This window comes from Centrocercus urophasianus, unplaced genomic scaffold (genome assembly GCF_019232065.1).
Source record: "Centrocercus urophasianus isolate 14NV4802_14NV808 unplaced genomic scaffold, USGS_Curo_1.0 seq_18, whole genome shotgun sequence".
In the NCBI taxonomy this organism is placed as follows: Eukaryota; Metazoa; Chordata; class Aves; order Galliformes; family Phasianidae; genus Centrocercus; species Centrocercus urophasianus.
The window spans coordinates 28,440,367-28,464,984 of NW_024884733.1; the positions used below are offsets into that span (position 1 = coordinate 28,440,367).

Sequence of the window (24,618 nt, forward strand, 5' to 3'; positions counted from 1 at the left end):
AGGTTCCACCACTGCTGCTCCTGCACTGTGCACAAGGCCGTCAGTAACATTTCAAAGCTCTACAAATGGTGACAAACGATCCTAGATGAAAAACGGAGGATTTTATTTAAAATCCAACCAGGATGGGGCAAAATTCCTCCTCACATCGCCTCGTTGCTCCAAACTGCCCGGCCCGCACAGCGCCACGAGGGGAGAGTTAAAGGCCGCGTCCACGTGTTGAGCAGTTCAGAATCAAACAGCATGTTTTGGTCTTTATTCTAACAAATGATACAACAAAAAAGTACTATTAGTGAAGGGAAGTTAAAAACATGGACCGGACGGCCAGTAAAAAGCAAAAACGTGACATTGGTTCCATGGTAATTACAAATTGTAAGGAAAATAAATGCGAAACTGCAGCATTACAGGAAATTTGTTAATACAGATTAAATAACGCAGTTATCCTGGCGTGAATTACAAACCAAAGAACAAACACGTGTAAAAAGATGGACGGTTGCTTTGAATATCAACCACGTGGGTTTCCAGCACAAATACGTCCAGAGGGTTCTGTAACAAATCATTTCAACACATAAACCAAGAACCACAGCGAAGTGAGTGCAGAGATTGGAACAGCAGCTCCTCCGAAGGGAAAAGAAAACGCCCCGTTCCCTTTGCCACAAAGTAAAGCAGTGTTTTGGAAGACCAGCGGAACGGTTTGGTGAAGAAACAACCCCTTAGAATTCGTCTGCCACGATTTCTTGTTTCAGTTTACCAAAATCAGTGGCCGCCTTTGAAGATGATCATAAAAACGTCTCACAGCCATCGTAAAAAAGCAGCGTTGAGATCAGAGAGGAGCACGGCGAGGTGGAGCTCACAGCAGGGCTGCAGAGCCTTCCCCCCCAGCACGCTGCTCAGCGCCGTGCTCTGCTGAGGACCTGGGTGCAGCAGCAGTGCTGGGCTGCGTGCTGTGAGACCACCATGATATGCATTCATTCTAAAGGGGACCACAGCTTCCTTAATGCCCAACTGGGCCTTAAAGTGGAGGGAAACAAATGAAGCTCTGCTGGATCCATCCTGCTACAAAAGGTAATTTTCCAGAATTCCAAACAGGAGATCACAAGCAGGGCACCACTGCCCACAGCACAGCTCTGTGCAGACCACAACTGTTTCACCCCCAGCAGCGCCGGCCCAGCGGAGCAGAGCTCTGCAATGCCACTCACTGCAATGCCACTCACTGCAATGCCACTCACTGCAATGCCACTCACTGCGTCAGCGCCAGAGGCCTCCCGAGCAAAACACCGATTAGATCAAACGTTGCAATGAGTGCGGGTGCAGCCCCTGCTGGAGAAGTGCCCCAGCACCGCCGCACCCGCGGCACGGGGCTGTGCCTCACTGCTGGGACGGAGCAGCGCCCATAAAGCTCACTGCGCCCTGCCACTCATGGCCAGGAATGTCTTGGATAGAAAACACATCACCAAACGCTGGGAGGAAATGCACCGAGAAACAGTTCAGCAGTTCTTACTTCACGAGGGTGACACAGGAATCTAAGGGCAGTCACAGGTGGAGAAGAGAAGCGGATGGAGTCAGCTCCCTCAGCTTCAGGCTAAGAAAAGCAGCCAGGTGCATTCACTGCAGTGACAGAGGGACTTCCCTCAACAAAATCTGTGTCCAACCCACATCGGGGCAAACCCTAACACAGCCACCACTACAAACAGCTCCTGCGAACCTCAAGGTACTGTATAATCACAAAGGTTAAGAAACCAGAGCTAGCAGATCTGCAGCCAGAGCTCAGGAAAGCACTGACGCTGCCCAAACCTCACCACCATGAGCAGTCAGCACTGCCTCTTCTATGCACAGGGATGCCCAGGACCTGCCTTCCCACACAAGGCTACTCTGAAAGTATTTGTTTTTGTTCACATCTTGAATCCGCTGCAGCTGCAGCATCTCCTCAAACACCCAACCCTGGTTCTGTGGGCCCCTTCCTGTGCCAGCGAGCTCTGCACTACTCTGGAATATCTGGAGACACGAATAACACAGAACACACAGCTCCTGCCCTGTGATACTGCAGAGAAAAAAAAAAAGATTCTGACATTCACTTTTTACGCAGTAACATTTTTCTGCATCCGCTGAAATTTCTCAGCAACTCATTGCTGTGCAGCACCCACAGCCACCCCAGCTCCACACCTGCCCCAAACCTGACCAGCAGCACCTCCCCCAGCAACATGCTTGGTGTTGGACACCTGGAGGCCACAGCAATGGGGGAACGCAGCGCGTGGCCCCACTGACACACGGCCCTCCTGCACAGGCTGCGGCATCGGCCCCTCCATGCGTTCAGCAGCGTGGATCTCAGCTCAGTTTGCTGTTGGTTTGTACCACAGATGTAAAACACTGCAAGGAATTCATCATTACTTGGAAGAACAAGTAATATCATTCCCCCTGAATGCCCAACATCTGCTACAGATACAGTACTGAACAGTGACCGTCATCCATCTCCCTTTTCCCCTCTTTTCCTTTGGATACCGAACCGCTGCAGCGCCTCAGTCGTTCCGTGAGCAGCACCCAGCTGGCAGAGCCCAGGGCTCACAGCGACGGGACGAGGGTCAGCCCTGCTCCCTATTTCCAGCTGCCCCGTGTGCTGCTGACAGCGCTTCAGCCGGACTCCATGCCAGCAGGCTCTGCACCTCCTGGAGCACTGCTGCGTTGGTACGGATGCCAGCAGCTCGGAAGCCTCCTCCACACGCAGCTCCAGGCCCACGGCTGTGCCTGACGAGCTGTTATTGCCTTGTGAGGAGAGAAGCCATTCACCACCTGCACGGGGAGCCGGGTCGGCACCTCCACTAAGCAGCCGTGGGGCTTTTTGTACTAAGTTTTGAAACTTACCTCTATTGACTTCCAGAAAAAGTTTTAACTACAGTGCACAAAGAATATAATCTTCAAAATATTTACATTTTTGTACAATTACACCACAGCACTTTAATCTAAATCTCTTAATACAAACAAATAGCACCATTAGCCTTTTGCACAGATTCTTTCTAACAAACCGAAAGCTGGATTACTGTCAAATTAGGAGACTGGAACCACTTGGAATGAGAATAAGCTCGAGAAGGCAGAGCACTGGAACTCCCATCTATTAAAACCACTAAGAGGAAGAAATTAATTTAGAAACATTGTAAGCATTTGCCAACAAAATCCTCCACTGAGCCCTATTCAGTGTGCACCACAATTCAACTAACTTCAAGGAAAGCCTTTTCTCATACAAGACTTGATGCTTGAGCCTCTTGTTCTCAGAGCTCCTCGCACGCAGCCCTGCTTTGCAGCGCCTGCTGACGTCGGCCCATCATGGAGCAAGTCTCCTCGGTGAGTGGGAAAGGAGCAGAAAGAAGGGGATACTTGCTAGCTCGTGAACTTCCACGCTCGCTAATCAGCACAGCATCACGGACACGGAGAGGACGGCCAAGCCAGTCACAGGGAACTGCTGTGCAGAGCCAACGGAAGGAAAATGAACAACCAGCCCTGTGAGAAAATGAACGCTTGGAGAGACACGGGTAGCACCAGAATGGCTGCGCCGAGGGGCTGCGCTGAGGGGCTGCGGGAGGCACCTCGTTCCCTGCAGAGCAAATGCTGTTTCTGAAGTATATTGCAGTAGGAAAATGCAATCGTTTAATGGTTACCATTTGGTTCATTCGGCTACAGAAAACGCGTTCCTCCTAACTTACGCTCAGCTAACATTCAGAGTACTGAAGTATACAGAATGATACATAGTTTACACTTCTTGAAAACAAAGCTTGAAAGAATATAATATGGTCATCTTTAAGTAGGGTGGGACGTTGGAAAGGACGAATATGCAGCTAAGACATTCCAACCTTTACGCTATGGTCCAAGAGTGCTTTCTGTATCAACAAGAAATGTAAAAAAATTTAAAAACAAATGACAGTCCTCACAGCTGTTGAGCATCCTCAGGGCCACCGAGGCGGCAGACGACCTCGCCTGCAGCACTGGATGTATGAACGTGTGAAGGACACATCAGGAGACTTGCTGTCATCAGGAACTAGATTAGATGCCCACGACAGTGTCAGTAGATCAGTCATTTGATGCACATTCCCTTTTCTTCTGGATTAGTGAGTTCATCCCTTTCCCTTGTCACCCACTTCTCTGTCTATATCCGTGGGCTATTTGCATCCATTTGCTTTCGCTGTGGTACGCTGGTATTGTTACTTTGTTATTCACCATTAACCTTCCAGTTTAATTAGAGATCAGGGAAGCGGCTGGGGTCCTCCTTGTAGTCATCAGGAATCGTGAAGATGGATTCATCAAATTCGTCGTAACGGAACTCCTGAAAAGTCACAGTGGCTGTGATGGTGGGAAACACAGGAATATCTGGATAGGAAGCACAACGGCACAGTGCAGATCAGAGAAATAAAGGCTTTCCAGTGATTACCAACAGTGATTTAATGGTTTTTAAGTTCAGGCCTGCTTATCATGTAGAAGTTTAAGATTTTACACAATGGCAATCCTAAGCTCCTTAAAAAAGAAACACCAAAGAGGTACTTCAGAAGAACGTTATTGCAGAAGATGCTCCAATACCCTGAGCAGGGAAACATCAACAGGTTTTCACTGAGTTGGGTAATGCAATCAATTCAAGGGCTTTCCTTTCACACTGCAGAATCATAACGTGGAAATGAAGGTGCTGCAAGCACACAGACTGATCTGTGAGGCTACAGGTGATGCCAGGTAAGATAACCTTGCAGTGCCGCTGCTGTGTAACCTGGCACACAACTGAGCACAGCTGTCTGCTCACTGCCACTGCAGTCAGAGGGGAGGAAATGGGACAGACAAGTGCAGGAACTCCTGGGTTGAGATAACGTGAAAGTTGAGCAAACCCACCTGTACAAGTGAGCATTTTAAAATGAAAAAGGCCACTTTAGAGCAAACGTTACACTGAGGTCGAATATTTAAGAATTACCCTTACTAGACTGGGATTACCCTTGAAGCAACTGAAAGCAAAATTCACAGCTCGGTCTCTAAACAGAACTGTGCTATTGCAATGGGATGTGGAACGTCATCTGCTCAGAATATCCAAGCTTACACAGCTTACTGGCAGGCAAGAAGTCCTGTAACACTCACAAAATGTACTGTTACTTTTTGATAGATTATCCTAGGATAATAATCATAATCATCGACACCCACGAGTAAGTTGTTTTACATGCTTCCATTTGGTAGCAAAGGTAATGGCTTGGCTTCCATTCACCTCCAGTACATCACCAATAATACTTGAGGAAAACAAAATAATAAATGCTATCAAGTTCCTATCTCATGGCTAAGACCACCCTTTAATGCAAGGAAACTTCAGCTTATCTGCTCTTCTAAGAATGAAGGCCTTCCAGCATCAGGAAAATGTAAGTCACAGAGCTGGACTCCTGCTGGCACTGATCTCCTCTGAGCTTCAGATTGTCTCTTTCAAACCAAACATTCCTTGCAGGAACATAACCACGTTCCCCTGACACGTACAGCAACAAGCTCTGTTATGTAAGAGTTCTTCTCCAGAACTCAGCAGGACTCCTGAGCACACTGCATGAATGAGCACAGACATTTCTGGAAAACAAAGCCATAAATGTTGTGAGCGCAACCTTACCTAATTTTACAGGAAAGCCTGGTGGAAGCTTCATTTGAACAAATTCTCTAAGTTTGTTAAAGTGCTTGAAGGGTGCAATTACTTCTAAAACATTCAATAATCTGAAAGGGAGAATGAACATCATCACAAATCATTTCACAAAATAACCCAGAGAGCAAAGTGAGTAAAGGGATCTGAAAAACTGCACCGTGCCTGCTGTGTGCCCCTAGAGCTCCAATGTCAGCACTGCCACTTTCAGACTGTGGAGACCCACACTGCGTTGCTGTATGAGAGCAAATGAACCCCCAGCTATGGGTCTCTTGTCCTCATTCCACAAAAGACACTGAAGCACGAAGCCCCACAGCCTCTCCTCCAAAGATAAGGATTTTGACACGGTTGTGCATGGATTTAGAGAACATATAGTCGTGCTGAAACTTGCCAGGGGCAAAAAGGCTTTAGTACTGTGCAGAATCAGACACATGAGTGCTGCCCAAGTTAACCACACAGCTGCTCACAGCTCAGGTCTCGTCACACGAGACAGCTGCTTTGCCTCGCCAAGAGCAGGCACACAGTGAGCTCTAACGGCCACAGCTCACCTCCCTAACGACACGACTTGCTCACTGCTTCCAAACTGCTGCCATCTCAAATCTGAGCACTGGCAGAACTCTGCAGCTCGCAGGCAGGCTGCCACACCTGATACATGAAGGAGCACCCAGAGCCAACGAGTCACACTTACGATTCGATCCCTAGAGGAAATTCCTGGCTCATCGCTATTGTTGCTTTAAAGGTTTTCTTGCTTTCTTTGCAGACCAGTTCTCTACCCAGATGAGGAGCTCTGCAAAGGGGAAGGGAGGAGGACAAAGTCAGGTTCCCCCCCCTCATTACAACTTTAGCTTTAAAGAAAAGAATTAAGACTCGGTTTTGAAAACCCCAGTAAGGAACCTCTACAATAAAACAGAGGCTGTGCATAGTGAACATGAGTTGGAAGCCATCTGAATTGAGATCACTGTGAGCTCTGCTAACCATGGAGACAAGCCAGAATCAGGGAAAAGAAAACAATCAAGTTACTCCATGTGAACATTCTATTAATAATCACTACAGAAAGACCTGACCATTAGCTGGAAATACACAAACCAGTTGGTTGCAGGCATTAATTAAAATAGCCTGTGTGTGAGCAAAGTATCAAACTGAACTGGAAAGCACTAAGTTTGTTTCACAGTTTAAGCTGGAAGCAATCTCTGAGGAAGGAAAGAAGTCACCCTTCTGTCCCCAGAGGACAATAATGGCAAACACAGAACAGAAAACAATTCTGGAATAGAATAGGCAGAAGGTAACAAATCTTACTGTCCTCCAATATAGAAACCTACATTTTCCACTGAACTCCCTTCTGGTAATTGATGACTGGATTTTTATTAACATAGACACACACGTCCTCCTGTGCTGTTCCAGCATAACCTACTTACTGTGCTTGAACATTTATTCTATTTCAAATACATAAAGTAGAAAACCAGCAAAAAGAATCCAAGTGCCCTTATAGTAAGCCTGTACTGTAATAGTATCTTCCCTGGTAACATCTGACTACAGGAGAACCTATAGCATCTGTGGAGCCCAGCTTCTACCATTTCCTTTTGGGTCCTTCCATATGCAGCAGAGCTGGATAACATTCAAGTCCTGGCAGTAAACTCAACTGCTTGGATCTATTACAAACCAAGCTGCTATAACTGAAACGAAAATGTAACTGCCTGCTGCACCCAGAGGAGAGCACCTTGCACAAACCTGGCTGGTACAAGGAGTTCTGTATGCCACTGCATTCCAGAAACGAGCATTTTTGTACACTGACTCTCATTAAGTCCTAAGCTGTTCCTTTAAATATGGAGGATTATTGCCATCGTTAAGAAAAGATCAGCAAGTTACAGAAATGAGTCTGACAGGAAATCTTCCCTTAAAAACATCACTGAAAGGTCTGTATTCACAATAAGTTGGAATTCCAAGATGTAGGCATGTGCCTACGTGCATATTTTCATCTGCAGCCAATGGAATAACCTTGCTTACGTGAGCTGCTGTCCGTTTCTCCAGTCTACAGAAGAACACTAAGTATCTCAGCAGTGAAAAGCAAGATCCCCCTGCTCCTTGACAGCTACAAACCACAAAGAACCCACGAAGCAGTGGGCGCCAATCAGCTAAGGCTGTCCATGGAAATAAAACAAACTACTTACTTTCCATTTTCGGCAGATATGTACTCCTCCCATGTAATGGTATTGGGTGATGGTGGAGTAAGGGATTGTCGTCTGACCGGCTGTTCAGAGAAACACATCTTAGCAGTTGATCTTTCCTGACGTTCTCTTACAGTTTTACTATTCAAAAGATGCACTCAGTTTGCAGCTGAAACTTCACGTGGCTTTTCTATCTCTTACTCCTCCTTGCACAGACTCCATTTAGCTACCAGGCCTCAGACAGCACTGCATGCAGACGCTGGCTGGTGCGGCACATCAGCTCATCAGTTAATTCAAGTGCCTGAATGGCAAGTAATAGAGCACGAGCTCATACAGAAATAAATCAGCCCTTCTTAAAAGGCTCGTCTGCGTGTTCCCAGATGATGTCTGGCTCATTCTGAATAGCTCTCAACTTCATGGTGATAATAACAGGCTTAATCCGTTTTAATGAAGCTAAATGAGAACGTAATTGAAAGAAGAACCAGGAAGGGCATTCGAGACAATAAATATTTGGTCTAACGAAATTGAAGTGATTTGCCACAGCTAAAAGCATCCCCTGTATTAACAGACAAATTAAGACTGAAGTATTCAAGAAAAGAAATTCTCAGTACGTGCACTAATCAGCACAGTACACAAACAGATGAGCAGGAATGCATTAAAGGTCATATTATTTTAAAATTATGACACTCAGAATGGAACAAGGATATTATTTATTAATCTTGCTGCATTTATCCTGACAACAATTCACACAGTGAGAAGAATGATGTAAGTATACCTCAAAGTTTTGTTCCATTAAGTTGCCACCTTTACTCAGGCTCTCCATGATAGCTTTATTTCGAAGAATATCCTCCTCACTGAGATGTTCTCTTCTTTTTCTTGATTCTAATACAAGTCCATTCACCAGGTAGAAATCTGCCAAAAAGTTCCCTACCCTTTCCTAGAAGAAAGGAATTGGACATTGGAGAATCACAGAAGATCAAATAAAACCACTTAAAGTCTTCTATATACAATTAATTGCAGTATGGTGAGTCCAGGATTGAAATGTTTCAATGTAAACTTACACATCTCCCCATGTGAACTCTCATCATACACTCCCCCCAACCTACATACAGTACAGAGTAATTCCCCCAGTAATTGGTATTTTACATCAATGGAAACTAAAGGAGAAAAGACTGCTTCAGAATCTGAGAGTGGCCAAGGGAAATCCCACTAAAAGCCCCTCCACTAAGTTGTGCTAAATGGTAACTTACACCCATGGTATTTTACACACTTAGAATATAGATTTCTGATTTCACAAAAGGAAAGAGCTCTGAAAAACCAGCTCAGCAGAAAAGCTGTGGTAAATGGCACTACCTGACATCCAAGTCAATACAGAATCCTTCAGAGTCATCTCAAAAAAGCAACTTCCTACATGACAAGGCAGAAGTTTCAGTGTTCTCACCCCTGAGAGCTTGTGCCTCACACTGGCAACACTGGAAGGAACGGGCAAAGCAAACTGTGGCCAGAATGCTTTCATCCTCCTGCCCTCCACAGACACAGGGACATACAGAATTCTTACATAAACCCTGGGATGACTTTCCATTCTCTACGTAGTGCCATTTCCAGCAGTGTTTCTCCACACACACTTCAGCTGTAGTTGGCTATTTTTTCCAAGCCACCATTCTCTGATGCAGGCAGCCCACAAGACACGCTGTGTCAAACTAGTGACAACTGTGGGGACAGGGGAAGCCACTTTTCTACTCCACCCCGAACATCTGATCCTTTCACTCCTCCTTTCTTCCCAACCACATTATGACACGGCTGCCTGCACCATTTTGCCTTCAGCAATGCCAGCCTGACAACTTCCTTTGGCTTACTGTTTTGTCTTCCCGAAAAAGCCACCCCGTTTGGGCACGTGTGAAGGTGATCGATTTGGTTGATAACGTTGCTGAGTAAATATCACTGCTCATCAAAATGTCAACCTCTTCCTCTGTTTCCATCTCAGATTCCTGGAAGGAAGATTACCAAGCACGGCACAGAATTTAATGATCATGACCAATCTTTTTTTTTTTTTTTTTTAATAAATAATTTTAAGAAAATGAAAATCAATAAACATATTCCTTTGGCACTTTCCCCACAACCAGCACTACTTGAACTTCCAAACTGTTTTGTGGAAGCTCTGATACCAGCTGCTCACCAAATCATTTCAGCTTAAATGAGGAAGTATTACTTTTCAGAAAGGGTGGTCAGGCACTGGGATGGATGCCCAGGGAGGTGGTGGAGTCACCGACCCTGGGGGTGTTCAAGGAAAGGCTGGATGTTGTGTTGAGGGACATGGTTTAGTAGGAGCTATTGGGAATAGGAGAACGGTTGGACTGGATGAGCTTTTAGGTGTTTTCCAACCTTGGTGATTCTATGATTCTATGATTCTAAATCTTAATGCAAACGAAGTGTCCAAGTGTGATTTACCCAGAGTCTCACCACCAGCCAAACCCTTCATATAAACCCACCTGCTGAAGTGACTGGTAGACAGAGCTATAAACACAAGCCTGACCAGACACAGCAGGCCCTCCCAGTAAGACCCTTGCGCTGTTAACAACCAAACTGGCCACAGAGTGACCAGTTTGGGTCAAAGCCAAATGGGGGCATTTGTGTAAATGGGGGCAAAGCAATGGCAGGCAAGTGTGAAAACTCCACTTGAGGAAGCCCTGAATTATGCCCACAGGAAATACTATAAGCAGAATGCTTCAAACTCTGAAATATATTCATCTGCCCAGGATGACACTGTATTTTCCAGCAGATTTGAATTCTATTTCTCTCCGATTTCTTAGCTCGCATTAACAAGCAGTTTTTCAAAATAAAAGCTCATAAGCTTGTATCAGCTGAACAAAACTGTAGTTTGCATTTCTTTGGAGTTTGGGTCTTTCTCAAAGGCACACCCTGCTGTAAATTCAGTCTGCTGATGGGAAGTAAAGGGTTGAGGTGTTGCACAGATCCTTACCTCGTGATGTATTCGCTGGTAAACTTTTTGCTCATTGTCTAAAACTACAAAAGATTCAGAGGGTGCTGCATCACCATTAAAAATGAAGCTTAAATCCCCTCGTTGGCACTTCATGTCAGTAAAATCTATCAGAGTTGTGTCCAGCCTGTGAAAATACACCAGAACATTAAAAGAAGTTACCCATAAGCACTCACACGTATTGACTGTAAGCTCTGCTTTCAAGGAGAAGCCTTTGATTACTATTATTATTTATGTATTGGCACAAACAAGTTAAGGTTCAAGTCTTCATAGAATATGCCGTTATTTAAGCCTGGATACAGAAATAAAAATTGGGTAAGAAACACTCAATAGGTGTCACCTTACTCTTACCATGGAGCTGGATGGGGAGCTGGACTGGATGGCCCTCAGAGGCCTCTAAGGATTCTATGAGAACATGGCCTATTTTTATGCCATCTTCATAGAAGTGCCACCTATACCTTCCTATCATATTTTTAGCATCCACTACATACACTCCATGCTTTCTAAAGAAAAACAGCAGAAGGAAGTGACAGAAATTATGTAGCCAGTGTGTGCTACACAATGAGAAACGTAACTACTCCCTGCAACAAACAGCTGAGTAGCCCTGGTAAGACGTGGCTGCAGTTACAAAGAGGACTAAGAAATGGCCTCCATCCCCATTTGAAACATCTCAGTTACTGTTGTTCTTCTTTTCTCTCACCAACAGAAAAGAAATGCTGCTGCTGAGCTGGAAATCAAGAGCTGGAGCCAAGAACAAAGATCTCTCCAGCAACTAACAGGTATTATTGCTAGAATATTTCCTTCTTTGTGAAGTTGGTTAAAGAGCCTGAATTCAGTAGCCACTTCACTTCTAAAGGGTGGTTGCTTAATACTCATCATGTATTGGCCTCTAAATTAATGAAAGAATCTGCAGTTACATCCTTGGAGCCTCACAACTCCCCTCTGTGCAAGCAGGAGAAATGAGAAGGAAAATAAATGGTCTCAATGGACTCAAGTCTAAGCTAAGTTCACATATCTATGCCAAAAAGCTGTAGTACGAGAACAAAACGTCCATGATCTTCTGAATCATAACTGTATTTTCCCTCGTTAAAGTTTAGGAACCAAAACAGACACCTGAGCCCAAAATCACAACCCAGGGCAGCTGAACAGCCAGGCTCAGCAGATGTCCAGGAATCTGTGAATCCTTCGCAGCCAGCATTTTAAACAGAGAAACTGTATCACTCTTCTTACTACACCTCCTGGAGCAGCAAGATTTCTCCACAAAATACTGAAAGCTCACTTACACTTGTAATGCGAATTTTCAGATATCAAATTCCTGTTTTTCCATCAAATCATTGCCAAACTGCACCAAAGCCTCTATCTACCAGCCAGAACTGGGTTTGCTTTCTGTGAAGTGACTCGAGAATTAAAGCTAACTTCAAACTAATGGTGGAAAAGACTGTAGATGAAAGCACTTCCTGCCTCCAAGCACCTAGGTACCAACACACCAGTGTTTCACAAGCATTTGCAAGCAATCACTTCCAGACCACACTGAAACCAGCGTTCCCATCAACATGCAGACATCTGTGACTCAGTAAACTCAAGTGGCAGATCAGTGCTTACCTGATATTGATACCTTGTTTGTGTATTTTACATGCATCAGAAGGCAGAATTCGGGAGAGTAAAGGCACTAGAAGTAGGTAGAGAGATTGGACAATTAGAACAACGAGGTTTCTCTGCAAGGTACTTTGAGTAAAACTGCACCCCACCTTGAATTTCAATGTGTTGTAATATAGAAACACAGCATATCCATTTTCCATCATCATCTCAGCACAAGCACACTAACGTCATGCTTGTCTATTAACTAACTGCAGGACTGATACACCCTTGTACAGAATATCTCCAGCAAAACAAAACTTGAAGCCTCCTCATTTTAAATGAACTAAACCATTTGTGAGTTCTAATAACTTGTCTTCTAGCTGCCAGGAGTTTTAATTCTGCAGTTGGATATTTTATTTGAATATTATGCCAGCTGAAAGCCCAGCCACAATTAAACAGAACACAGACAAGCAGAAGACAAATCCAAAGCACTAAGGTTTAAAACCTAAGGAAACATTGAATTACCAGAGGAACTGAGAGCCAGCCCAGTGTTACAAGCCAGACACGTGAGCCCACAGCTGTGCTTATTTTAAAAAGCCAGATTTACTGCAATAAGATCAAATAATGGCTTTTCAGCACCTTCTTCAAACGGCAACACGAAGAACTGAGACCACGTGCAGAACTGAGCTCGCTCAGAGCACCAATGGTCAGCACCAACACGCTGCTCAGGGCCTTTCTCCCCCCAGGAGAGTACCCCAAACACAGGAATGATGCAGGCAGAGGAATGCCCCCTGCATGGTGACACTGCTGGAGAAGACGACCACTGCAAGCTGGTGCCAAGCAATTGAATGCCACAAGTCCTGTCACTCAGCAGAACTGCACAAACCACTGCTCTGCAGTGACACCAGATGACCAGATTAAGGCATTATAACATTTTGTTCTTACAACCATATTCTTTAACAGCTTGCTCCCCTCCCCATCTCATATCGTGTGCCTAGATTACAGAATTGAACTAGAAAAAGTCATTAAAAATAATTCAGAAAAAAAAAGTGTCTGTCCTTTACTTGCACTTCAACGTTTACAACACGATTATGAGTTTTCCAAAATACAAACTGGAAACAAACTGCAGCTTGAGAGAACAGTGTGTGGAGGCCTGATAATATTATCTCCCAATGAAAAGGGATATGCAGTCACTTACCCCAACTTTGAAAATCCCAGTGAAGCTCTAGATAGAAGTCACCTAGCTGAGATGAAAAGAATACATTGACATTTTGGTCAACTGTGAAACGTGCTGGAAGTTAAGCAAAGTTTGTGTTTTGCCAAAAAAAAAAAATTCCTTTTCCCCCCTCTGATGCAAGTAATTGAACTTCAATTGAAATTCACCATTTCTGAAGCTTCACCAACAGCAGAATCAGTAATGCTAAACGTGTGCTTCATTTAAGCTACTAATCTTTAATGATTTTTTCTGGAAAAAAGTTACACAGCTATTAAGCTGTGAACAAAATAAATTGTAAATCCCAACTTTAAAAGCCTACAGAGCTCTATGTTTGCTCTGACTGACCACATCTAACTGCATTCTCTGAATCAATGGATGAGGTTTCACCTACCAGCATCCACGTACACAGCCTCCAATTTATACTCTAGAAATACACTTTCAATCATCAGTACTGACAATTGTTTGACTGTGCTCAAGAAAAACTGGCTGCTGCATGCAGAGGGAGAACTAAGCTTAGAAAAAGCTCCCTTTCTTTACCAAGCATTAAACAAACAAAAAAACCATCATTGGTGATTGGTGACAGGATGCAACAGCAACTTCTTCGCCAGGCTGAGATTTAAGGAAGCCTTAGAAAGCCAATGAAATAAGCACAGATTAAAAACACATTCTTTGACTTTCAGGTTGAAAAGATGGCAGAAAGGGCTCTCTTATCCAAGGCTTTCCTCTGCCTGAATTTTAGAATTTGAGGGGGAGCATCTTAGGAATGCACACCGTTCTGTGAGCCCTTGGCATGGACAAAAAGCTTTTTTTCTTTTACAGTTTGCTAAAGCATCCTTACTATACGAACAAAAGCTACCAGTTTCTATCACAATCTGGTTTTTGCCAACAAAGCTGCCTTCAATTTACCTACCTCTTTCAGGGCTTTTAATAATCGAGGTCGCTTTTCTTCAACACTTTCCCTGGACTGCTGTTTAAGCTTCCTTAGGAGTGCTGTAACTGAACAGAGGTTAAACACAAGGTAAAGCTGTGCTGCTTGGCAAACTGCAGCTTAGTGCTGTCATGCAACAGATTTTTTAAAAATGAGAAATAATTGCTGTTAATAAAGCATTTCATCACTTTGGAGTAATGCACTTCAAGTTACAGTAATTATAAACAATTCAATGTGATCACAGTAGGAAGAAAAGCTTCAGAAACTGCTTATGACATAAAGCATTTGATTATGTCAAGATATTTACTAACACATGTATACACGTGTAAAAAGACACATGGTATGTGTGTATATTGCTGAATGTGATGCAGAAGGTTCTTCAGCAATGATCTTACTCATTTGTCTGTCTCCATAGCTGATGGCTTCTGCAAGAGGGCTCCATCCCTGAGCATTTTTCACCTTTACTGGAGCATTGTGGGCTAAAAGCAAGTGGGCACATTCTGTAACAAAGCAGCAGTAATTACTGTCAGTAAACACAATGGGTATTGCAATTACATAATTCATGACAGAGGAAACTAACGGAAACAAGAATAAAACAACTAGTAGATATTCAATATACTAAGCACCATCAGAACACATCCAAATTATGAACTCAAGCTATAAATAATTTTTGAAAACATTCATGAGATTATTTATTGCATTTTCCTATTAAATATGAGCACTGAAAACATCATTAGAAATCAACAACCAATTGCATTACCACTGAAAGACATTTCCTTGTGCTTTTTATAAAGATGCACTGTTGTGAATACACACTCACTCATCTATGTAAAAAATACTTTAAAATGCTTGTTTAATCACCTCTGTGTAATGTCTACCTCTGAAATGTTAGAACATGTGCATAACATGCTGTGCAGCAAGTTACCCTAGGATTAGCAGAGTGCCTCCATAAAGCACAACAGCACAGAGCTCCACTTGCCACGCACTGCATTGTTTGCCCACGCATCAAAGCAGGCCCTGATGCTCTCCTGGCCTCTTGGCACGTGTGTGCTGTGCTATCAGAGCACACCAACATCCCATAAACACCACACCAGTTCCTAGCGTAGTCTCAGCTCAACTTGCATTGCTTTCTCTATCTAAGGATAAAAGCTGATGATAGGAGCTGCCCTTGAAATTCAGAAGAGAAGAAATGGTTCGGTATTTCTGTGTTTTGAATAAGCTGTCCTTGTTTTAAATGGTCCTTCCATTTCTAACTATGGAAAGCCTCCTCACCACAACTCATTAAAATCAACCCGACCCATCCGCAATGATACAGCAGCATGGAGCGGGAGCTGCAGGCTAAAGAAACTCTCATTATGAATAGGATGGGCAGGAACTGCAGATAGAGGGCCTTCCTGATCCTTCGCCTACAGGTGTTACAGGAAACCTCACCAGTCACTCAAGATGCAAAAATCATGAGTCACTGGAAAACGTGGCGTTAGGAAAGGAAGAGCTGCTTTACTGGTGAACACCCCATCCTCTGTGGTAAACAAACAAAAGCCCTACGTACCCTGTCCAGAAACATGCAGACATATTTTCTGCAGGCTCAAACAGTGCCTAAAGCGATGACAACACTGATGTGGAACAGGCATTTACCAGCCAGACCCCATTTTCAGTTAAACAAACAGGATGTCAGGTTCACCCTGCAATTCACCAAAGTCTGGCTGCAGTGCTGCTACATGCACCCAAGCAGTCCACATGCATCATCAAAGCTGCCCCTCAGCATCATTCAGACTGGCTGACATGGCAGCAAAGGGCCTGGGGGTCTCAGAGAATCAAAGACCAAGCAGGAATAAAACAGTAAAACCAGGTATTGTTCTTGATATCATACACCAATAGTCTTGCTCCAGCCAAGCTACATAAAGGCTTACCATAAATATCCCAAGTAATTAAGGGCTTTACTCATGGGATGGCTGACAAAGAAGCCAAGAGCAAACTACAAAGCGAAATCTCAAATACGCAGCCAAAGAGAAAAGGAGTAAGGGGAAGAACTGCTTCTCCTCTCCTTGCTATGCTATGTGCCACGATAATCAAGCAATCTGACAGCACTGAACAGCAAGGGCTTTTCATCCTAGAGCTGAAACATAAAATAACCACAGTTCAAGAGAAAAAGTATTCAAGCGTACTGAATTAAGGGTGATAAATTCTTTTCTCTCACTTGGTATCAAAAGAAGCATCTTTGATCAAAATCATTTGTACTCCAGTGACATGACATTGCTGCAGTTAACAGCCCAGCTACAGAGCTGGGCTCACCACACACCAGGTGCAGGACCCTCACAGCTTGACAAAAGCAAGGCATTCTTTCTCTCGTTACAGTAGAGAAAAAGAATTCTGGAGAATACTGTCATGGAGACTTAATCATATTCCAAGTTGTTGTTTTTTTCCCCAGTTCTGAAATATGCCTACTCCGACGCTTTCTATTTCAAATAGAAATGTGAATCCTTTGCCTTGAAATGCTGCTGTAAAAAAATAATAATAATAAAAAAAAGTCCCCCAAGGATATCTGAAAAGGTGACAGCCATCACGGATCAACAGGCAGCACAGCCTGGTAGGCTGTCCTGGACCCTGCAGAGAGCAGCCAGTCCTGGAACACAAAGAAGCAGGCAGGCAGTGGGCAGAGATCTGAATCAGGGGAGGAAAGGAATATGCAGAAGGCAGGGATTGATTACGATTCCACTCGCAGAGTCACTTTATTCCAGAAGACATTTTTGTTCATAACAGAGAAAAGGCTAACAGGGGTCATTCAAGACCTCTAATGAGCAGATCAGTAACAACCACAGCAAAACTATTAACCAAGAAAGCAATGAAGAAAAAGGGCACCATCACACAAAAGGAATCAATAAGCCTTCTGTTAACAGCATTAAAACAGAGATCTGCCCGGATGAAGACTCCTGCCTACCCAGACTGAGCGTGTCCCACCCGTTTGGACACCACGAGGACACAGGCACAAATGTGCTTGCCTCCACTGCTGAAAGCTGTTCCTTGTTTCTCAATCTTCTATGATATTCCAAGTCCTTCTAACTCTGCAACAAGACAGAAGCTAGCTCTTGTTCCAGGCTCACAAAGGAGTCCAGCAGTCAGAACTCCTTCTCTGCCATTCTCTCCTTCCAATCCAGCCCTCCGCCTGCCTGGCTCCCTGATTTTGGCCTAACAGGCAGCCCTAACTTTCTTAGAGACTTCTCTCTTTCACATCTGGGCAGCCTCTACTTTGCAGAAAACCTTAACTTGCAACAAGTTTGAAACACAAGATCACAATCAGAAAAATTGAACAGTACTGCCTCTAAATTCTCAGGACAACTCGAGTTACAAAACCAAAGGTTTTACCAACCTTTATGTCCCAACATCACAGCAAGATGCAAAGGAGTGTTTCCTAAAAGAAAAAAGAAAAAGAGATTAGATCCAACATAACAGAATTCATTGCAACTCCTTCAGGAGTCTGGACACACAGCTCCCACACTGTTATTAAGAAACCACACAGCCTAAGGAAGGAGCAGGTATACATACAACAGAACACTTTCTAAGCAAGTCCAACATACAGACTTTTTATTATGCCTGTTAAAATATAGCTGAAACATTTCACGGGTCAGCAGGGCTTCTTAATTATACCTTGAAACCTGCCAAAGTGGCACAAGTATATCTTTAAGAAGGCAATAACCCAAACCTCTGTACTCATGGTCTGAGAAATATGATATTTTACAAAGAATGACATATCTAGGGTAAAAGCTACTCAAAGATACGACACTTATTAAAGTTTTAGGAGCAAATTTTATTAATTTTTCAAAGACTGAGCATAAAATTTTTACTAATACAGCAACAGACACATTGCAGAATAAAAAGCATTTCCCTAAAGAAAACCCAACCATCCACCACCACCTTCTGGTTACTTCAGTGCCACGTTTCCAAAGGAAGCTCCCAAGACTACTAGCAGATATTAAAAACGTGAGTATTTTCCTGGCTATAGGTGACCCAGTTTAGACTCCTGCTCTTAGATATGCACAGTAAAGGTACAGAGAGCTGTTTTTCTCAATTAGTGCTGCTACCAGAATTCTGACATATTTCATTTTGGGGGCTCAAGGATATAGGATCCTTCCATTTCAATTTAACACTTTGTACGTTCAAATGTTTTCCTGCAAAGTTAATTACTTGTAAACAAGTTTCTTTTGCAATTATATCAAACACAGTTGATCTTAGAAGTATTTTACAGCATCACGTTAGCAATAAGCACTTGCTGCATGCCAAGGATGATGCACATCTCAACCATGCAACCCAAAACATTCATAGATTGCTGTATGAAGCAATCACCAACACACCGCAGTATCTCTGATCAGTGGAATCTCTGATCAAGATAGGCAAGCAGTCAAAGTCAGAGTTTGTAAGTGGTTTTCAATTAGCTTTCCAAAAAAAGAAACTAACAACAAAAAACAACAGCAAAACAAACCACTCCTTTTCAAACACTGCATAAGAAGAGCCAGACAGCTCCAGTATCTACAAGAGCTTGGCATATTGAGAAGAAACAACAAAATGAGAGTTAACCAAGTGTTTGGCAGCCTTCCTGAGAGATGTGGAGAACGTTTCAGCTGATAAGTGGGAAACGCAGTTGTGCAATATCACAGCATTTCAAAAGCCCTCTGGACAAGGTTCTGAGCAACCTGAACCAACTTTGATGCTGTTTTGTGCAGGATGCTGCGCTACATCACCTCCAAAATGCTCTTCCAGCACAGATTTTACTTTGATACTTGATCTTCACACCAAAAAGTATGCAACCCAAAAACTGAACAGGAAACTTACAGACAAGGTTGGGTAGGAAAAGGACACAGAGCAACAGTCATTACAACAATTGAGAAAGCACAGACATTAGAATCTATCAATTCCAGAATGAAACAACAAGCAGTTTGTGAAGGAGATGACAAGAATTCTTGCTGGTCTCTAACCAGTGGGACTCTAGCAAAGAGAAGTGTAAGGTTTTTCTGACATCTACCAGATAAAACAAGAGGTTTGTTGCAGCACACAGGGAGAGGTAAAGCCTCAAGGAAGGGAGGAGAAGGAAATGCAAGGCAAACACAAAGGAGAGGGGCATTGCAGCACCTGGAAACATTGCCATTCCTATGGCACTCTGTATCGCTCCAGCCTTTTATCACTGCCCACGACAAGTCCTTGTCAGACACCACTGGATGCAGAACAGCCACAAAGCCGTGCACCTTTCCATTCCAGCACAAATCCATTGCTGCTTCACAAACAGCTGCCATGGAGGTCAGGCACCCAAATATGCTTGTGGGCCTCGGCCTGGCAACAGAGCACTGTCTCACTCCCAGATCCTCTCCCCAAATGGTCACCATCTCAGCAGGAACTGATAAACAAAGCCAGCTTTGGCACAATCAAAAAACAAACACAGAGCAGCATCTTGCTGTTCCATCACTCATCATCCTTCTTAACATCTGATAAATCTGTAGAGCTGTTGACTGTCTTCGAGCCAAACAAAATGAGTTTTCCCAGTAGCAAAGTTAAGTCAGAGTTACCAAATAAGCCATTCAAACTATTCCAGGTTAGATGCCACATAACAAAGAAATTATACTGAGGAATTACTCGGTACACAGAATGCCTCTGTGCAACCTTTAGCATCTCTGCTCCAAGAGGAGGGAGGAGAAGAGCTGTCCAAAGAGAAAGGCTCCTCATCTGTCTGACCACAGTCTTAAGTGCATTCATTCTGCACGGGACAACTGAAGGAAGGCAAAGGTCTCGGGACAGATGTGTCCAGACGGGGCCATCCAGCCACTGTCACTCAGCATCCTCAAGTAGAGGCAGCAGTGCTGATCGGGCTCAGAACCAGCCAAAACCTTCCCAGAGATCTCGTCTCAGAAGCCTGGCTGGCCAGCAGGCACACCACACATCTCACTGCTCCTCCTTCAGGAAAGCTGGGGATGTGGAAGTGTAAATACGGCCCCAGCAGCTGTGAGGGCAGTGCCACACAATTACACTCCCTCTAGCACTCAAGACTCATGAATTAAGTAGCACCAGCATCTACAGGGCTCAAGTGGAATTGTCCCACTGGAATTCTATAATGCTACAACCTTCAGCTCCATCAACCCTTGAACATAAACCACAAATCATGTTTAGTTGCTTAAGCTTGGCTTCTGCCAGAACAAGCACAAGGGGAGGAGAGGGGAGTTCCACTTCTTACAGCTGCAAGGCCGGCTGTAACAGCTCGAGGTGTTCAGTGAACTGCAGCATAATCACAACAGCAAGTGCCAGCACACGTGGCTCTGCAAAGGACAGCTTCTGGTAAGACAAAAGAGGGTGCAGCTTCACTGTGATGTTTACCTATGTGACAGAGCTGCAATTATTTACAGCACTCTTCCTATTAAGAGGCTGACACGTGGGATGACTTCACTGCAGTGTCACAGATACTTGATGCGATTGTTTCCAAGCCTACTACACGTGGATATGTGTGTGCACGTGGATACATGTGAAAAGCCACAACCAAATTTCTTCTCCTTTAGGTTTCTTTGCTGGTAACAGCTTGATTCACCTTAGAAACAAAGCTCACTTAGCCCTTCCATTTACAGAAGGTTTCTTCAGTGTCCATAGCTTCAGAAACCAACTTTTACATTTCCCTGCCCACGTTTAGGCTACAGGGCCTTAACCTGAGGTAGCAGTGATACAGCAGTGCCTGAAGTCCTGCAGGTCTCCAGCCAGGCCGTGCATCCCAAATCATCTGCACTGCCCTTATGAAAGGTCAGAAGTTAAAACACACTCATGTAGACATCTGGCACACCTACAAGGCAGCTGAGTGTTTTCTGACAGTAATTCAGCAAGATTTATCTATTTCAGAAACAACTATTTTCTTCTGAAAATATGTTTAAGCTTTTAAATGTGTGTTACAGCAAAAATAAAAGTAATCTAAAACCATATACAAGCTCCTACCTTTCGGAATAATGATGCTGGTCTTACCAACAAGAAATGCTTTTTTTGAGGTTAATTCAGAGTGCAGCCTGGCTAGCTCTCTATTTATTGCTACAGCCAGCATTTGTTTTATCAGAACACCACAAGTTTAATGTTCTATGGGACGTGGCTTTTCTACTTAACTGCTCACTAAAAATGGAACTGAATTATTAATAGTAACTGTTACTAGAAGTTGTCCCTCTTCTGTCACTTCCATATCATGCTCTAGGATTCTTCAAGCTTACTTCTGAGTATAGTTGTAAGCTGAAGTTATCTACCCCAAATAACTCACAATTCAAATATGTAAACAAGTGGCAGATGGACTCAGGCAGGAAGAAAACAACAACAAGGAAGTAACAGTCAGGTCTTTGGTATGTCAAGGCACCAAGGGTTTGGTTTTGTTGTTGGTTTCTGGTTTTGTTTTGGATTGGTTTGGGTTTTTTTGTTGGTTTTTGGTTGGTTTGGTGTTTTGTTTTGTTTTAATTTAAGGACAAAAGAACAGTGAAAGTAAAACTTTGGAAGAAGACGGAACAGAAATCCACACTGTTCCTATTGCAACCAGCAGGGAAAATGAAGAAAAGTTCATTAAAAAAATACATATATACTATTAAAAGTATATAAACATACATAAAAACACAGTATCAACACTTGTGATAGACAGTGAAGACAGCAGTTCAGCAAAGATGGGTCATGAAGTGCCTTCAAAGTACGGACACAAAGCTACAGCAATGAGTCATTTGATAGGAACTGGAAGAGATGTAGGGAAGAAGGCAGCAGAAGGCACACAGGGAGAAGGTTTCTTTCCAGGCCTGTTGCTTTCATTCTACCAGACTTTGCTGCAACTCTTGGAATGAAGATGACAGGATAAATATATCTGTAGCAATATTTATAGCAGGCTACTTAGAAAAATGTTATGACAGTTGTAAGAAATGCTCCTTCCTATCTCAGTTGAGGAAACTGAGCCATGAGCTACTCCAGCATACACCAGTTTGTGTTTCAGAGTGCTTTATATTGTCACGGAGACAGTTTTAAATTTCTAATTATGCTATTTTTCCCATCGTACCAATCCTAAGACTGCCCTACATTACTGTTTGGTTTTATTTTACACAACACAATTAAGTAAAACAAAGGGAACACTTATCTCATCATCAGAAAAAGAGAGTAACTCTACCCTTTAATCACAACTTGCCCAGACACCACATGCAGGATGACTTACACCCTCCTGCAGAAACGTATCATCTTACTCTGGAAAAAGGCAGGAAACACACAGACGAAAGCTAACCGTGAAACTTCAGCTGACTTGACAGGCTAACTTATTTTACAGTGTACAACATTCCCCAAATTAAACATATCATTTTAAAATGCCCTATCAAGACTTTGAATGGTTGCACATTTTAAAGTAACACAAGGCTCTTTTTTCTACCTCTGTTACTATTGCTTCTCTGTCCAAAGCAAGTAGGAGAAGCAGATGACAACCTTTTGCCTCTTTCAAATCCCAAAACTATATATATACATACATACACACACACAGCTATCTCTCTCTCTCTCTCCATACATATATGGAGATATATATATACATATGGAGAGAGAGAGAGGTTATATACATATAAATATATATATATATATATAATTTTTGTTTAAGCTGGGGAAAACCTAAAGATAATCCCACCAACAGCCAAAAAAGCCACTCCCAAGTGTCCCCTACGCCCCATCATCCCTAAAAGGTGACAGTTCACACACTTCAAAAAAGAAAAGAAGAAAAATAAAAGGCATTCTTGCAAAAATGCATCTTCAGGTCTGAAGCAAGACTTCGTAAGAGGAAGTTCTTCCAGGACAACACAAACAGCAGCGATGCACTCATTCCTATTAGTGAAATTCCAGGACACCCTGGCGATAGGAGGCACAGCAACACTGCTGTGCAGAGCTCACTGCAACTCCCAGCACAGCTAACTACTAAACCTCAGGGAAGATAAATGCACTTAAAACAATAAGATAAAAACAATTAAAAACAGAACCATCATGGTTGGAAAAGCCCTCTGAGCTCCCCAATCCACCCCCCTATGCCCACGACCCTCAGTGCCACATCCCAGGGCTCCAAACACCCCCCAGGCTGTGATCCCCACCGCTGTGCAGCGCAGCACCACAGCCTGTGCCTCACAACCTTCTGTAGAAAGAAGAGATGAGAGCTTGAGCTAAGCAGAAATGAGACAGTGAGGGTGATGAAACTCTCCAAAACATGACAGAAGAAGGAAAAAGCAGCTCACACAAAGCAGAACGGACACTGTATGCATCAAGCGGTGCTGCTTGGCCCGGTGTGCCCTGCGGGTCCGGCCTGGACTGCTGAGGCAGTTCCCCAGGGGGGAAGAAAGGAAGGCAGGCAGGAAAGCAGGCAGGCAGGGAGCACCGTCCGCCCCCAGCAGCCCCGAGCACGGCCTCGCCCGCCGCTCACCGTGGCTGTCCTTCTGGCCGATGCCCTGCGTGCGGATGAGCGCCGACAGCCGCCTCACGTCCCCCTTGAAGACGCACTCGTGCACGGGGAAGTGCGCGGGGCTCCGCTCGGGCTCCGCGGCCGGGCCCGTCCCGCCGCCCGCCAGGCCGCCCTTCGGCGGCAGCCGCTGCTGGTGGTGGTGGTGGTTGCTGAAGATGCGGTGCCCCCCGGCCCGGCCGCCTTTGCCGCCGCTCCCGCGCCCCCCGGTGAAGATGGCTCCGGGCGCGGCGGCCGCCTCCTCCTCGCCGTGCCCCAGCAGGTCCCCGTCCTCCTTGCTGGGTTTGTGGTCCCTGCGCAGCGAGCGCAGCTTCTCGCCGGTCATCGCCGGCGGCGGCCCCGCGGGCGGGGAGGGGGGGGACCCCGCCGGGAGACTGGCCGCGGCCGGAGGGACGAGGCGCTCAGAGCCGCGGCGGCGAGTCCCGTCCCGTCGGCATCCCCCACCTCAAACGGCCGCGGCGCTGAGGAGCCCGACGCCCGCCCGCCTCCGTCTGACGCCTCCCGCCCGCGGGGGCCCGCTCAACGGCCCGGCGCCGCCGCCATCTTGGCCGGCTACTCCCGCGAGAGGCGCGGCGCGGGGCGAGACTTGGCGGCACCGCGAGACGGCGGCGGGACACCGCCCCTGAGCGCCGTGT

At 44.6% G+C, this 24,618-nt stretch overlaps 1 protein-coding gene across 1 annotated transcript; it reads right to left on the minus strand.

Annotated features, from left to right (window-relative positions):
• Positions 1-216: 216 nt before the first annotated feature.
• On the minus strand, positions 217-24,308 carry ANKRD13C (ankyrin repeat domain 13C). Its single transcript, XM_042819669.1, has 13 exons — positions 23,948-24,308; positions 17,888-17,929; positions 14,916-15,020; positions 14,503-14,588; positions 13,575-13,620; positions 12,401-12,467; positions 10,781-10,925; positions 9,657-9,788; positions 8,576-8,737; positions 7,804-7,883; positions 6,324-6,422; positions 5,609-5,709; positions 217-4,353 (listed from the first exon to the last, which is right to left on the minus strand). The coding sequence occupies exons 1-13, from the start codon at positions 24,306-24,308 to the stop codon at positions 4,223-4,225; spliced, it is 1,557 nt and encodes a 518-aa protein (XP_042675603.1). The 3' UTR covers positions 217-4,222.
• Between the last annotated feature and the right edge of the window lie 310 nt (positions 24,309-24,618).

Excerpts from the sequence above, each read along its gene's own strand:
- ANKRD13C (XM_042819669.1), bottom strand. The coding sequence starts at position 24,308 with ATGACCGGCGAGAAGCTGCGCTCGCTGCGCAGGGACCACAAACCCAGC. Across the intron at positions 14,589-14,915 it reads CTATGGAGACAGACAAATGA|TTACAGCACTCCTAAGGAAG; the intron begins GTAAGATCATTG and ends ACCTCTGTTCAG. Across the intron at positions 7,884-8,575 it reads TAATGGAACAAAACTTTGAG|CCGGTCAGACGACAATCCCT; the intron begins GTATACTTACAT and ends TTCTCTGAACAG.